At 46.2% G+C, this 15,051-nt stretch overlaps 1 protein-coding gene across 1 annotated transcript in view; it reads right to left on the bottom strand.

Annotated features, from left to right (window-relative positions):
* The window catches only part of CFAP221 (cilia and flagella associated protein 221), a 100,714-nt gene that overhangs the window by 23,293 nt on the left and 62,370 nt on the right, over nt 1–15,051 (bottom strand). Inside the window, exons 14-19 of the mRNA XM_029933328.1 lie at nt 12,762–12,860; nt 9,387–9,492; nt 6,367–6,497; nt 3,990–4,070; nt 3,232–3,339; nt 2,777–2,911 (exon numbers count right to left, since the gene is read on the bottom strand). Coding sequence (XP_029789188.1) covers nt 2,777–2,911; nt 3,232–3,339; nt 3,990–4,070; nt 6,367–6,497; nt 9,387–9,492; nt 12,762–12,860 — 660 coding nt within the window. The remainder of the gene's footprint in view (nt 1–2,776; nt 2,912–3,231; nt 3,340–3,989; nt 4,071–6,366; nt 6,498–9,386; nt 9,493–12,761; nt 12,861–15,051) is intronic.

Below are 15,051 nucleotides of genomic sequence, written 5' to 3'. Positions count from 1 at the left end.
ACTTCCTGGCATAAAGTTTTTCATAATATTAACTTATCCTTTTAATAATCTGTAGAATCTGTAGTGATGTCACTGCTCTCAGCCTGATATCGATCATTTATGCCTTTTCTATTTTTTCCCTAGTCAGTTAGATTACAGGTTTATCCATTTTATTGATCTTCTCAAAGAACTAGGTTTTCTCTATTGTTTTTCTTTTTTCTATTTCATTGGTTTTCAATCTAATCTTTGTTATTTCTCTTCTCTGCTTAGTTTAGATTTCATCTGCTCTTCTTTTTGAGTTTCTAAAAGAGTAGCTGAGGACATCAAGTCCTACACTTACTTTCTAATGTAGGTGTATAAGCATTATAAATTTCCCAACAAATTTTTTCATTTTCATTTTCATTTTCATTAGGTTAAAATACTTTCCAAGGTTTTTTTTTTCTTCATTGGAATACAGGCTATTTAATTTTTTTTAAACATTTATTTATTTTTGAAAGAGAGAGAATGACAGTGTGTGAGTGGGGGAGAGGCAGAGAAAGAGGGAGACACAGAATCTGAAGAAGGCTCCAGGCTCTGAGCTGTCAGCACAGACCCTGATGTGGGGCTTGAATCCACAAACTGTGAGATCATGACCTGAGCCGAGATGGGAGGCTTAACTGACTGAGCCCCCCTGGTGCCCCAATGTAGGCTATTTTGAAGTATTTAAGTCAGCTTCCAAATTGTTTTGGTGGGGTTCTAGACATCTTTAGGCTCTTCTTTTCTGATTCAATTTCATTAAAACCAGAAAAAATACTTCATATGATCTGAATATTTTCAATTGTATTGAGATTTGTTTTATGGCCCCAAATATGGTCTATTGTGGCAAACCTTTGGTAGACGCTTAAAGAGAACCTTCACGCTACTGCTTTTGGGTAGAGTATTCTAGCAATGACAATTAGGTGAAGCTGACTGATAGTGGTATTTAAATCTTTCATATCCTTACTGATTTTCGATTTACTTCTATCAACTATTGAGAAGGGGTGGTGTTGAAATCACCAACTATAATTGTGGATTTGTCTCTTTTTTCCTTTGCATTTCAATGAGTCTTTGTTTCATGTATTTTAAAGCCCTGGTTATTAGGTGGATAAATATTTAGGATTGTTGTGTCCCTCTGATGAACTGCCCCTAACCTTAGGTTCCTAACCTAAGGCATGCTCTAAGTATTTGTGGAGTTAATGAGTTAATAAATAACTACTGATATTTTCCAAGGAAGTATGAGTGTGACTATGGAAAATTCCAGTAACTCCTTTAGACCAATTTCCTCTCGTTTAGAATGGGAGGGGTAGTAATGGATGAATCTTGGGGGACAAGAGATTGAAGAGTGTTTTTCAAGCCTTGCTGTGGGTAACCCCACAGTTTTGCAAGGACACCCTCCTCAGAAGAGCCTTCTAACCCACTGCCATCCCAGTACGTAAGTAGGACTCTAGGTCATTTCACCTATTGCCTTTTGATGTAAAATTTCAGCTTATGTGCGGGCTGAAGTACTAAGACCTCTCAACCAATGCATCTATGAGAAAATGTCCCATTATGGCCAACGTAGGAAAGCAGCACAGGTCAGAGGAAGGGCCCTGAGGCAAACAACCAGGAAATAGGCAGGTTTCTGTCCTACCTCTCCCACTAGCTGAGACACCTTTGGGGTGAGTGTCAGCATCTCTGCCCCCATTAGAGATAGAGATTCTCATTGGGAGAGTGTCCAAAGGAGACTTTCTCAATGAGTATCTAAGGTTGTTCTTGGTTCTATGTATGTGTGTTTGTGTCTTTAAAACATAAGCCATAACTTGGGCAACTACTGTGGCATCTCACTGATGCTCCTGTCATTACACAGAACCTCATCAGATTTCCTGTCAGGGTTTCACCCTTTAGGACGTGGGTAGCAAGAAATATGAGGGTAGGAGAGGGGCCCCTATGGGGGCAGATTAGCATAAGTGAAGGCCTGGTGAGGGAGGAAAGGGCACGAAGTTTGGCAGGGACTTGCGCAGGGGTGCAGAGAAGGGGGTGTGGTTTTGTCGTTGGCCTCACATAGGCTTGGACTTACTTTGGAAGAAAATGGGGAGTCAGTGAAGAATGGGGAGCAGGACAGTGGCATGGTTAGGCTGTGCTTCAGGAAAGTTAATCAAGTGTGGCTACAGAAACAAAGTGGAACAGAAATCTGGGAGACAGAGGGTTAAGAATGGAAGGGATGCTCAAGGGAGAAATAAGGCATCCAGAGAGCTCTGAGTGATGAGATTTGGGTTGATTTGACTGTCTCTCTGTGTTGGGTTTTCTTTTTTTTTAGAGAGGGAGAGAGTCAAGAGACTACAAGTGGGGGAGGCAGGGAAAGACAAAGCAGGCTCCATGCCTACCCTAGAGCCCTGACTTGGGGCTCGATCTCACGACTGTGAGATAACGATCTGAACTGAAAACAAGAGTCAGATGCTTAGTTAAGCGAGCTGCCCAGGCACCCCTCTTCTCTTTCTTTATAACAATCCATATATATATATATATATATATATATATATATATATATATATATGAAATTAGAAAAGACCATAAAGGTATTATCATAAACATAAATAAATTCTGGAATTACTAAAAGACAGGAACATAGATATTTTTCAAACAGTAAATGCTGGCAATCAATTTCAAAGGTGAGATACTGTTTCACGCTTCAAACTCCAAAGACAGAAAAATATTCCCAAATAATGCTTCTGTTTTCTTACAGAGTAACTCTTGAAATAGAAGAACATAGAACATGAGACTTCTGACAGTTGTCACTTACAAAAATATAAAGTGGGTCATAGTCTGGAGACCTGGCTAAGGCCTCAGGTGGTTTCATGCCCAAGACTGAGGTCTTGTCCGGGAGCTGAGGTGTGGCGTCCTGCTTGGGCAGAGTTATGATGGTGGTGGCTTCATCCTGGGAAGGGACCAAGCAGTGCGTTAGTCCTGACACCAGGACAAGAGGGGAACATGAGAGCAATTCTTTTTTATTTTTAACATTTATGTATTTACTTTTGAGAGAGAGAGAGAGAGAAAGCATGTAAGTGTACAAGTGGAGGAGGAGTGGAGAGAGAGACAGAGGGAGAGAATCCCAAGCAGAATCCCAAGCCTGACTCGGGGCTTGACCTCACGAACCATGAGATCATGACCTGAGCCAAAATCAAGAGTCAATGCTCAACCAACTGAGCCGCCAGGTGCCCCCAAGAGAGAAATTCTTAAAGGTGGGGGTTGTGTTACCTCAGCCCCTTGCTTCAGGGCTCGAGCAAGCTTTTGAGGTTTGTAGCTTGTGGACGACTTCTGGACACAGAATGGCTGATACCCTTTAATTTTGTACAGTTGAGGAACCTGAAATCAAAGAAGACAACTGACGAAATGTTCTCAAAATGCTCGTTACCAATTCATGGGATCTAATTCTCAATAACCACGCTTCTGACTTGCCTGGCGGTAAAAGGAACGCGCGCACTGGGTCGCAACCACCACCTTGTGTGGCCACTGCCAGTTGGGCCCAGCACTGGAGGGACATGAGCGCAAGTCCCAAGGCCTGTTCCAGGTTCCTGCTCTGGGTCCCAGCACACACATGCATTCGCCACGACTCTCCTCTACCACAGGGCTTATTGGTAGAAATAAACCAAGCACAAGAAATACACAAACCAGTGGTTTAAAATACTTATATTTTGAAAACCAGAAGTGGCCGTGATACCTCAAGAAAGGCTGACTGACTTTTGTTCACGTGATCTTGTGCTTTTCTTAAAGTTTATAATATACGTAGCTCAGTCAGCTTCATATATGCATAATATCATATATCCCCAGAGTAAAGAGAAGCCACATCTGTGACACTTCGCACATATCATCAAATAACGGCAGAATACACCCAGTGTGCTATAGTGTATCAGCTATAAAAGAACAAAACTCATAAAAGAATGCAATTCAAATTCAAGAATAGTTTGTTCTCTTCATAAGAAACCCATCAGCTAATACCGTATGACCGGTCTGACCTGCAGGCTGAAGAAAGAATAACTCTGCTTGACTTGAATTTCTGGAGATACAATTGGGACTGGTCCAAGGCCATCAGGAGCCTAAAATGTGGAAATGCAAAAAATACTGACACATAATCAACGCTGGGTGAGAGCGGCTATGCTTCTATTCCTGTACATTCCATCACCTTTCCTGTGACCACAGTTGCTACTTGATGTGTGGGGTGCAGAGGCAGTGTGGGCCAGCCTCTCCTCCTTGTCTCATAGTGCCTGTGATCCTTCTTTATTTTCTGTTGTTCGTGGGTGCTGCAACATGCTACCCAGAAACCCCTGTAGGCTCAACCCACTCAGTCCTCCTACTTCAAGGAAACAACTTTCAGGGCGCCTGGGTGGCTCAGTCGGTTGAGTGTTCGACTTCAAGCCCAGGTCATGATCTCAAGGTTCCGTGAGTTTGAGCCCCATGGCGGGCTCTGTGCTGACAGCCTGGAGTCTGGAGCCTCCTTTGGATTCTGTGTCTCTGTCTCTCTGCCCCTCCCCCCGCTCATGCTGTGTCCGTGCACTCTCTCTCTCTCTCTCTGTCAAAAATAAAATTTAAATTTTTTTTAAATTAAAAAAAAAAAGAAAACAACTCTCAGGGGTCAGCCCCCTCCAGAAGTTGCCTTGGTGGCCTCCAACCGCAACTTGGAGGTATAAATGGTATAAATGCCGGCTCCTCTCGTCCTACCCCAGCTACAGAGCCCCTGGTGAATTCAGCTCGGCCTCTGTCCAGGACGGCGGTTCTCCTCTCTCTATGCATGCCAGCTCCCGCTGCTTCTCTTCCCCAGGGGCTGATCCCCAAAGCCTGACCTTCCTGCGTGCTGTCTGCCTCTGTCACCCAGAGAACCTGGAACAGTGCCTGACATACTACAGACACTCGAAAAATACTGTATTTCACCTAATATAATAATATAAGACACCGTATCATTAAATGAATATGATGCAATACTAATATTCCATCCATTAGAAGATTTCCCAGTTTCAAAGATGCTACTATAAAAAAGAATTGATGAGATAACATATCTATGGAATGAATTGTAAAATTATTTATACATGGGAATGCTGAGTGCTCTGACTTTCATCAACCCTAAGGGGCAGAGAAATCTTCGTAGGACGAAGGTGCAGGTGGAACGTGTAGGACGGGACTACTGAAAAACAAGGAGATGGGCCCACAGCACAGTGATCTCTCCGCACCTCTCGCCCTGTGAACCCCATTAATTATAGAGTGTGCTCATTAATGCCTGAAAATCACCAACTTATTATTCCCTAAGAATTCCATAGTCTGACCTTTTAGGTCACTTAATTATCTAATGCAGAAAACACATTGAATTTCTGAAGTTGGCCCTGCAATTCTTGAGTAGTTTAACCTGCAATGCGTAATATACATTGTAGGATGTGAATGGCAAGTTTATTCTTTAAAACTAAAAAATTAATTTCCATGAGCACTTTCAATATCAATTTATTAAAAAAAATTTTTTAATGCTTATTTTTGAGAGAGACAGAGTGGGAGCAGGAGAGGGGCAGAGAGAGAGGGAGACACAGAATCTGAAGCGAGTTCCAGGCTCTGAGCTGTCAGCAGAGAGCCTGATGCAGGGCTTGAACCCACAAACTGTGAGATGGTGATCTGAGCCAAAGTCGGATGCTTAACCAACTGAGGCGCCCCTGAACATCAAATTAAACATGCCTTTTATTGCTAAGGAGATGAACTTAGGCTACATTTTATTACCAGCCATGTGACCTTGTGTCTCAGTTTCCTTCTCCTCTGTAAAACAATAAGCCTATCATATAGATCTGTGGAAGATTAAGTGAATTGATACAAGTGAGGCATTTCAGGCACTGCCTGACTCATGTAAGTGGCAGCTATTATTTTTATTTTAAGGCATCGTCAATGCCCTTAAGGCAAGAAAGTGAATGTCACAGTTCTTGAGAGACAGAGAGAGAGTCTGTGAGTCTCATGGGTTAGAGCGTTAGATCCCGGGGCCACCCATCTCTGGCCACTCCATTGCCCATGCAGCGGAAGGGCCCAGCGGAGCAGGGCAGCCCCCACCCCCGCCCCGGCCAGGCCTTCTTGGACTGCCATCTGCCCTTCTGCTCCCAGGCCCGGTTCTCTTGCTGGGCTCCAGGCTGGGAAGCACCCAGAGCCGATTACCAGGGAGCTCTGCACACGTGTGTTAGGGCCACGCAGGTGGCAGTAGATGACCCCTGCTCCCCCCGTGGTCACAAGTCCTTGGGCACAGGTGTCCCCCAGGAGCTTCTCAGCAGGAGGTGAAGGGACAGAGCCTGAGGTAGGGCTGGCCTTGGTGTCTGCCTCACAAGCACCTGCTCAGGGCCCGTCCCCACCCCACGGCGCCAAGGCCCCTACCAGCTCGTTGGAGCTCTGAGGAGGGCTGTAGGACGGGAAGGCGAAGGGCAGCACCTTCTTGGGCGAGACGAAGAACAAGCTGGAGTGACCGTCTTGACTGGTCTGAGGCAGGTGTCGGGAGGCATTCTTGTCTGTGGGTGCAGAACCAAAGAGTACTTTGGGGGAGTTCTTGGGGTATTTTCATGTGAAGCCACCATCTTCAGTTTCGTACTTGCCACATGCCGTTTGGAAAAGGATATGGTCTGTGCATAGAGTCCCGTTTGTAGGTTTCTTTTGTTTCTTACCTCACCCCTTTTCCAATTTTTGAAAATTTCGTTTTTTTTTTTACTTCCAGAAATCTAAACTTCCTAATGAAAGGATCTCTAATGAATAGTCTTTGTCCTTGTCAGCAAAGAAAAAGATCACATTAAAAAAAAAAACAACAACAACATAGGAAGGGGGTGCTTGGGTGGCTCAGTTGGTTGAACATCCAACTTTGGCTCAGGTCATGATCTCACAGTTCGCGAATTCGAGCCCCGAATCTGCCTCTGTGCTGTCATCATAGAGCCTGCTTCAGGTCCTGCCGCCCTCGCTCTCTGCCCCTCCCCGACTCATGCACCCACACTCTCTCAAAAATAAATAAACACTAAAAAAAACTTCAAAAAAACATATGAAGACATTTTACAGGGGTCCATATATAATTAACAGGTAAACTTTACAACACTTTAAAAAAGAGGCGTCTGGGGTGCCTGGGTGGCTCAGTTGGTTAAGCTTCCGACTTCGGCTCAGGTCAGATCTCACGTTCATGGATTTGAGCCCCGCGTCGGGCTCTGTGCTGACAGCTCAGAGCCTGGAGCCTACTTGCAGTTCTGTGTCTCCTTCTCTCTCTGCCCCTCCCCCTCTCATGCTCTGTCTCTCTCTGTATCAAAAATAAATAAAACATTAAAAAAATTTTTTTAAAAAGAGGCATCTGGATGGCTCAGTCAGTTGAGTGTCTGATTTTGGTTCAGGTCATGATCTCATGGTTCACAAGTTGGGGCCTGGAGTCCAGCTCTGTGCTGACAGCTCGGAGACTGGAGCCTGCTTCAGATTCTGTGTCTCCCTCTCTCTCTGCCCCTCCCCTACTCGAGTTCTAGTCTCTCTCAAGAATAAACAAACATTAAAAAAAATTAAAAAACCAAAACAATACTTTACGAGTTTTTTTTATTAGAAACATCAATACTGGATATCAAAATAATATAAGGGGGAAAAAGCATAATTTAAAAAATGTTTTATTTATTTTTGAGAGAGAGAGCATGCACACGCCTGAGTGGGGGAGAGCCGGAAGCGGGTGGAGTTGGACAAAGGATCCAAAGCAGGCTCTGTGCTGACAGTGCTGAGCCTGATGGGAGACTCAAAACTCGCGAACTGTGAAATCATGACCTGAGCTGAAGTTGGATGCCCGACTGACTGAGCCGCCCAGGTGTCCTAAAAGCATAATTTCTTTTTAAAGTTTGTTTGTTTGTTTATTTAAGAGAGACAGACAACGAGAGTGGGGGAGGGACGGAGAGAGAGGGAGAGAGAGAATCCCAAGCAAACTCAGCGATGCCGGAGCAGAGCCCGATGTGGGGCTTGAACTCATGAAACCCCGAGATCATGACCTGAGCCCAAACCAAGAGCTGGACGCTTAACTGACTGAGCCATCCAGATGCCCTAGAAACAAGCATAATTAAAGTGCAATGAAAGCCAAAATACCCATCTGGATCTTGAAGAGGAGGAAGAATCAGGGCTCCTCCCTCCCTTGGGGCCATGTAGGTCTTGCTCCCTGGCTCTGATTTGGGGGCCTTGCCTGCGAGGAGTGATGGAGTCTGGCTGGATGACAGTCCAATGGCTGTCGGGGGTGTCCATGGTGCCAGTTGTGTCTGCAGGACTCCAAGCCTCATACCTGCTGCCACCCAGACCACACCCTCCTGTGGGGAAGCCCCGCCTACCCTTTTTGTGATGTATTTCTTTGCTTCTGATAATGACTCAATAAACAGGACTCAGTGAAAGAAAAAAAAAGGATTAAAATGCAATAAAATATTTTGAAGGAAAAAAACCCATCTCCACCTTGAAGGAGAAGAAGAATGGAGAGCTAGGCTTGGGGGCCTCAGGCTAGGGAGGGCAGAAGGGTCTGGAAGGATAGGGGCCTGCTTGTGGGTCTGCATGCAAGCTGCAGACAGGGAAGATGGCCATAAAGGTTTTGGACTCCCAGAAGCCACTGAGAGTACAGCTTCAACAACCCAGTCACTTCAGGCATTGGAAGACTGGAGTTCTTTTAAATAAGAAAGATAATACAAGATAAAAAAGCTTTTTGTGCAAATGCTACACTGAGACTGCACCAGATGCAGCCCATCAGTCAGCAAGTACGAATACGGGCTATCCCCGTCTCTCTGGTGACCAGAAAGAAGAGAGGGCACAAACCAAGAGATCAAGCCATGACCCTGCTAACTCCCAGTCGGCCATTTCAGCCAAACCTGGTGGGGAAGTCTGATTCATGTCCTGGGTCGGCAGAACGGCAGCCCCCCTTTCCAGACAGATGTTCACATTCAGTTCCCCGGGAGCTGTGTTTCCATCATCTTACATGACAAAAGGGGCTTCACAGGTGTGATTCAGTTAAAGATCTTGAGAGGGGAGAGTCCTAGGTAATCCCAGGAAGCATGTGAGGGGGAAGCAGGGGGGTCACAGTCAGAGATGTCACAGCGGACGGACGCAAGAGGTCAGAGTGGCATGAGGAGAAGCTGGAAAGGCCTGAACAGACTCTGGGCTGGAGCCTCCAGAAGAGGCCAGCCCCACTGGCACCTTGATCTTAGACTCCTGACCTCCAGCTATGTGGGATGATACATTATGTTTTTTAAGCCATTAAGTTTGTGTCGCTTGGTTACAGTGGCCATAAAAAACAAAACCCTAACGGATATGATTTATGAAAGTGTTTTACCTCTATGTTAACTTCATGACACAGAAGAATCATGCTCAGAGAACTTATGACCAAAACATTGCTGCACTTGACCTCTGTGCTTTACCTGCTGCTATTGACGGTCTTCCTTGACTGAGCTTTCTGATTATGGTCTCTTTGTCCATGTTATGAATAGCATTCAGCATAATGAGTAACCTTCGATGAACCATGATCTGGAATGAGAAGGGACGGTTTCAAATTATTAATTGGTATGTGCTAATTTCGATGCGCAAGCTGATTCGCTTTCCCAACCACGGCTAAGGGCTGAGGTCCCGGCCTCTAGGTCAGATTCGCAGGGAGAATGGCCTGCTGCCCTAGACTGAGCCCACAGGGACTTCAAGGTCTCGGCTATGTTGACTTGCCTGAATACAAAAAAAGACCAAGTTGTCATCTGGCCTTGTCCCACCCAATTTATGAGCCCCGTTTTTCTATTTCCAGAGTGGAAAGAATGACAAGTTCCACATCCCTTCTTTTCAGTGTATCTGAATGATTATGGTCCTCCCATGTTATTTTCAGAGTGGAAGGAGCAGATAAACAGACGGTGGTGTAGGAATGGGGCTGTGGATTTCTGGCAATGCTGACTGGGTATCACTGTGCTTTGCACCCAGAGGGCATGCGACCGGAGGTGAGTGCTACCTGCGCACAAAATGGTGGCTGAATGGACCATTCCTTCCATGATTAATGCCCCTTTCTGTCCTATAAAAGGACTCTCATTTAACAAATAAGTATAGGAAGTGTCAGTCCTGTGGCCAGTTCTGTTCCAGGTATTGCAGATACCATGAGATCAAACAATGATCCTGCCTATACAGAACTGATGTTCTAGGTCAGTTGTGTTCATGGAGGAGGGGGGCTAACAATAAACATTTAAATGAATCTATGGGATAAATACCACCAAGACGATAATAGAGAGTAAATGCACAAAGGCATGAGTGAGGGGCTGGAAAGGGGGGTGGTCTGGCCACTGGTGCAAGAAGAATTAGGGAAGACCTCACTGAGGAGGTGAGGTTTGATCTCAGACTTGATGAGGAGAGAATGACCCTGGGAAGAGAGTTCAGAGGAGAGGAACCAGCAAGTACGGAGGTCCTGCTTCAGGAACAAAGGAGACCTATTTAAGGGACAGAGAGAAGTCCAGCATGGCCTTGGCCTTGACAAAAGTTGTGCACTTCATACCAACTGCAATGGGAAGTCTCCGGAGGGTTCTACTAGGGGAGGGGTGTTGTCACCTTTAAGCTTTGGGAATGACAGTCCGGCTGCCATAGGGACACTGGATGAGGGAGAGCCGTTGCAGTGGTCGGTGGAGGGGGGACACTGGGGCAGTGGATGATCCAGGGAGATGGCAGGAAGTCGTCAGACTGGGGTCATATTTGTATATTGAGCTGACAGTCTAGCCAGGAAGTGAGGGAAAGACTGAGTCATCACTTAGAGCAAAGCTCATAACTGCTGACAATACTTTTTCACACTGGAGGGCTCAGCCCAGAAAAGCTGTGTGGTCCCACTGCTGGGGAAGCCAGTCTGGCCAGTCCCACTGTGGTTGGCCCATTGTCAACTGCTGTGCCCTCGTCCCTGGACAGCTTGGTGCTGCCTCTTCCCACCACTCTCTTCCTCACATTGGACCATCTTGTGGCCACTGCTGTTCTCTCCACTGCAGAGTCCCCTGGACATGGTCCTCCAAGGGCCTGGAGAGGTCACCAATCAGCAGGCTCTGTCTTTCTCCCCCTAGATTGTCATCAGTCCAGACTGAAAACACTGCTTGAGAGGCGCCTGGTGGCTCAGTCAGTTAAGTGTCCAAATCCTGGTTTCAAGAGTCAAGATCTCACTGTGAGTTTGAGCCTACATCAAGCTCCACACTTGTGCAGACACTGCTTGGGATTCTCTTTTTCTCCCTCTCTCTCTGCCTCTCCCACACCTCTCTCTCTCAAAAGAAATAAAAATTAAAAAAAAAAAAAAGAATTAGGGGCAGTCACTTAGCTCCAGAGTCCAAGTCTCAACCACTGATCTTGAGTCATGGTTCTGCTCTGTGAGGCAGCCACACACCAGAGCCTGGGACGAGGGACCCACGGGCAGCATGAGATGCGAGAGGCGCCACGGAGGTGGCTCCGTGCTAACACTCACAAGGAGGACTGTTGCTTGGAGGAAAGAAGACTCATGTCCAAAGGGCACGTGTGCATAGTTGGAGGGGACACGGAATGGCTTCTCGGTTGGAGGGTGAGGAGCAGGACACAGGTCTGTAGCAGCGTTGGTATGTTTGGAAGAAGACGATGGAGGCAGGGGCACGGGGTGTGCAGCTAGAGATGGGTGGCTGCAGCCAGAGTGGGGAGTGACCTGAGACCCTGTGTTTTTTATCCTGATCACGGGAAGCCACTGGAAGCTATAGTGTGCTGGGTGGAAGGCCACCGCGAGGGTGAGATGACACACCTTGAAGGGGAAGCCATAGCCCAGATGAGACAAGACCCCACGGGACTTCTCAACTGTTCTCTCTGGAAGTAACTGATCCAAATCCGATCCTTCTAGAGTAACCACACGTAGGACCCCGCAGATCCCACTCCTAGGTATGTGCCCAAGAGAACGGAAAACACACTTCTACAAACATGTACGCAAATGTTCACGGCATTATTACTCACGAGAGCCAAAAAGGGAGAACAACACAAATGTTTCAGGTGATGAATAGACCTAATATGGTGCTTCCACATAATGGGACAGTATCCTTCCAGAAAAAGAAGAAGCAAAGTACAGATATAGCTTTCAATATGGATGAACCTTGAAAACACAGCGAGTGAAAGAGACAGGTACAAAAGGCCACGTGCCTTATGAGTCCACGTTTAGGAAATGTCCAGAAGAGGGGCGCCTGGGTGGCTCAGCCAGTTTAAGCGTCAGACTTTGGCTCACGTCATGATCTTGTGGTCCGTGGGTTCAAGCCCCCTGTCAGGCTCTTTGCTGACAGCTCAGAGCCTGGAGCCCGCTTCCGATTCTGTGTTTCCTTTTCTCTCTGCCCCTCCCCTGCTCATGCTCTGTCTCTCTGTCTCTCTCAAAAATAAATATTAAAAAAAAAAGGTCCAGAAGAGGCAAAGCTATAGAGACAGACAGATCAGTAGTTGCCAGGGACTGGTGGATGGAGAGGGCGCCTAATGGGAACGAGGTTTCCCTTTGAGGTGATAAAAAAAAGTGTTCTCAAATTAATTGTTGATTGCTATGTCGTACACCAGAAACTAATAAAGCATTACGGGTCAGCTACACTTCCATACATGTTTTTAAATGTTCTTAAGTTTGGCTGTACCACTCTGTAAATATATTAAAACCCACCAAACCGTATGCTTTACAGGAGTGAGTTTTATGGTATGTGAATTATATCTCAGTAAAGCTGTTATAAAAAAAAATTCACTGTTCAATTTCCTTGTGCTGAGGGCTACACAAATGGAAATTTCCATCTGGTGCTGGGACTCACCTTGCGTGCTGCCTGTTGAAACCGTCTCTGTGCCCTGAACCTGTTCATCCACGTATTATTAATGAGCGGATCAAAACTAGGATGGAACTCCTTGATTTTCTGTGAACACAGAACATAAGCACATCTTAGACTTAGCATTTAACTCCAGGCATGAGCATTTAATGACAATGTAGAGTTTGATTCCAAATCAAGTTATTATTTATTTGTTCTGCTACTGAATGAGCATTTATTCAGCACCTTTAGTGTAAGTAGCAATATAGAGACTTCTTCTTGGCGGGGGGGAGGCAAAAGTGGGATTTGAGACTTGGGTTCTAAGAAATTTACAATCTAGGGGCGCCTGGTGGCTCAGTAAATTAAGCATCCAACTTCGGCACGGGTCATGATCTTGCAATTTGTGAGTTCAAGCCACGCGTCCGGCTCTGTGCTGACAGCTCGGAGCTTGGAGCCTGCTTTGGATTCTGTGTCTCCCTCTCTGCCCCTCCTCTGCTCATACTCTCTGTCTCTCAAAATAAAGAAACATTAAAAAAAAAGAAATTTTAGAGTCTAGTTAGAGAAGCTCAAGCAAACACATGTAACCCTGAGGAGGAAGAGAGTTGCAGAGAAATCAGCTGCACGTGCTGGGAGCTGGCACCGCACACACTGAGAGGAGCAGACCCTGTGCCCTCCACCCCCCCAGGCAGAAGGAGGAGCGCTCTGCTCAGCCCTGCCCGCAAGCACCACGCAGTGCATGCACGTCGTGGCACAGTGTGCGTGGACTGGGGAGCAGCGGGGGCTGGGGGGGGCACGGAGGCCAGCCAGAACCTCGGGCACCGCAGGCTCCTGAGCGGGAGGAGAAGAAGGCGTGAGGAGAGAGGCATGCCAAGTGAATCGGTCTCAGGGCATCTGGCGGGCTCAGTTGGCAGAGTGTGTGACTCTTGATCTCGGGGTGGTGAGTTTGAGCCCCATGCCAGGTATAAAGATTACTTAAATAAACTAAAAAAAAAAAAAGTGAGTTAGTCTCACTGGCACATACAGTGGGCCACAGGGGGCCAGGGAGGGTGGGCCGATATGTGAACGAACAACCTGCTGGATTAGTTGAGGGTAGGACATGAAGGCTGGGGCTCTGCTGTGGGCTGTGGGGGGCCGTGGGTGAGACTTCGTGGCCAGATTAAACGTAGGGAGAAGGAAAGGGGTCAGAATGTTCAGAGATGGCACACCCAGAAATAAAAATCGAGAATGACAGGGGTGGGGAACATAGGAAGAATTTCTTCATCGTTCAAATTAAAAATTGGGATTAAAAAATTAATTAAATATATGAGAATTGAGGGTTTTAACCAGATCCTATCACATGACAGAGGCCTCTCCGGGAAGGGGCCACCTGTCCCCTTTCTGAGGCAGAGAGGGCTTTTCCCAGGTCCCTAATCTGTGGTGCAGCGGGGACCAGGATACTGCTTTGGGCCTCTGGTCATGTGTTCTTCCTGTTGTGCAGGGAGCAAGGGACAGAGATCAGGGACCCACCTCGAGGACCTGCAGAGCGGCTCAGAGAGCAAAGAGAAACCAAAAAAGGAGACCAGGAAGGAGAAAGCAGTGGGACAGAAAGGAGCCAAAGAATTTAATGCCGTTAATTTCAAGGGAAACATATATGACTTTTGATGCTTCACTGGCAGCACTCTGAAATGTAAACTAAAACATAAATGTAAATTAAGAATCAGTAAGCCTCTCTTAGTATAAGCATTTCATTTTTTTAATTTAAAAAAAATTAAAAAAATTTTTTTGACATTTATTTATTTTTGAGAGACAGAGCACGAGCACAGAGAGAGGCAGGGACACAGACTCCAAAGCAGGCTCCAGGCTCCGAACTTTCAGCACAGAGCCCCACGTGGGGCTTGAACTCATGGACCACGAGATCATGACCTGAGCTGAATTTGGACGCTTAACCCACTGAACCACCCAGGCGCCCCTTAAAAAAATTTTTTTTAACATTTTAATTTTTTTTAATTTTATTTTTTATTTTTTATTTTTATTTTTTTATAATAGTTTATTGTCAAATTAGTTTACATATAACACCCAGTGCTTCTCCCCACAAGTGCCCCCCACCATGACCATCACCCCCTCTCCCCCTCCCCCTCCCCTTTCAGTCCATGGTTCGTCTCCAGTATTCAGTAGTCTCCCTTGATCTGTGTCCCTCACTCTTTTTTTTAATGTTGATTTTCTTTGAAAGAGAGAGACACACTGTGAGGGCAGAGAGAGATGGAGACACAGAATCAGCAGCAGACTCCAAGCTCCATGCCATCCGCACAGAGCCTGATGT

Source organism: Suricata suricatta, chromosome 3 (assembly GCF_006229205.1).
Source record: "Suricata suricatta isolate VVHF042 chromosome 3, meerkat_22Aug2017_6uvM2_HiC, whole genome shotgun sequence".
NCBI classification, from domain to species: Eukaryota; Metazoa; Chordata; class Mammalia; order Carnivora; family Herpestidae; genus Suricata; species Suricata suricatta.
The sequence above is the reverse complement of the archived record's forward strand: the minus strand, read 5'-3'. Positions and strand labels throughout refer to the sequence as shown.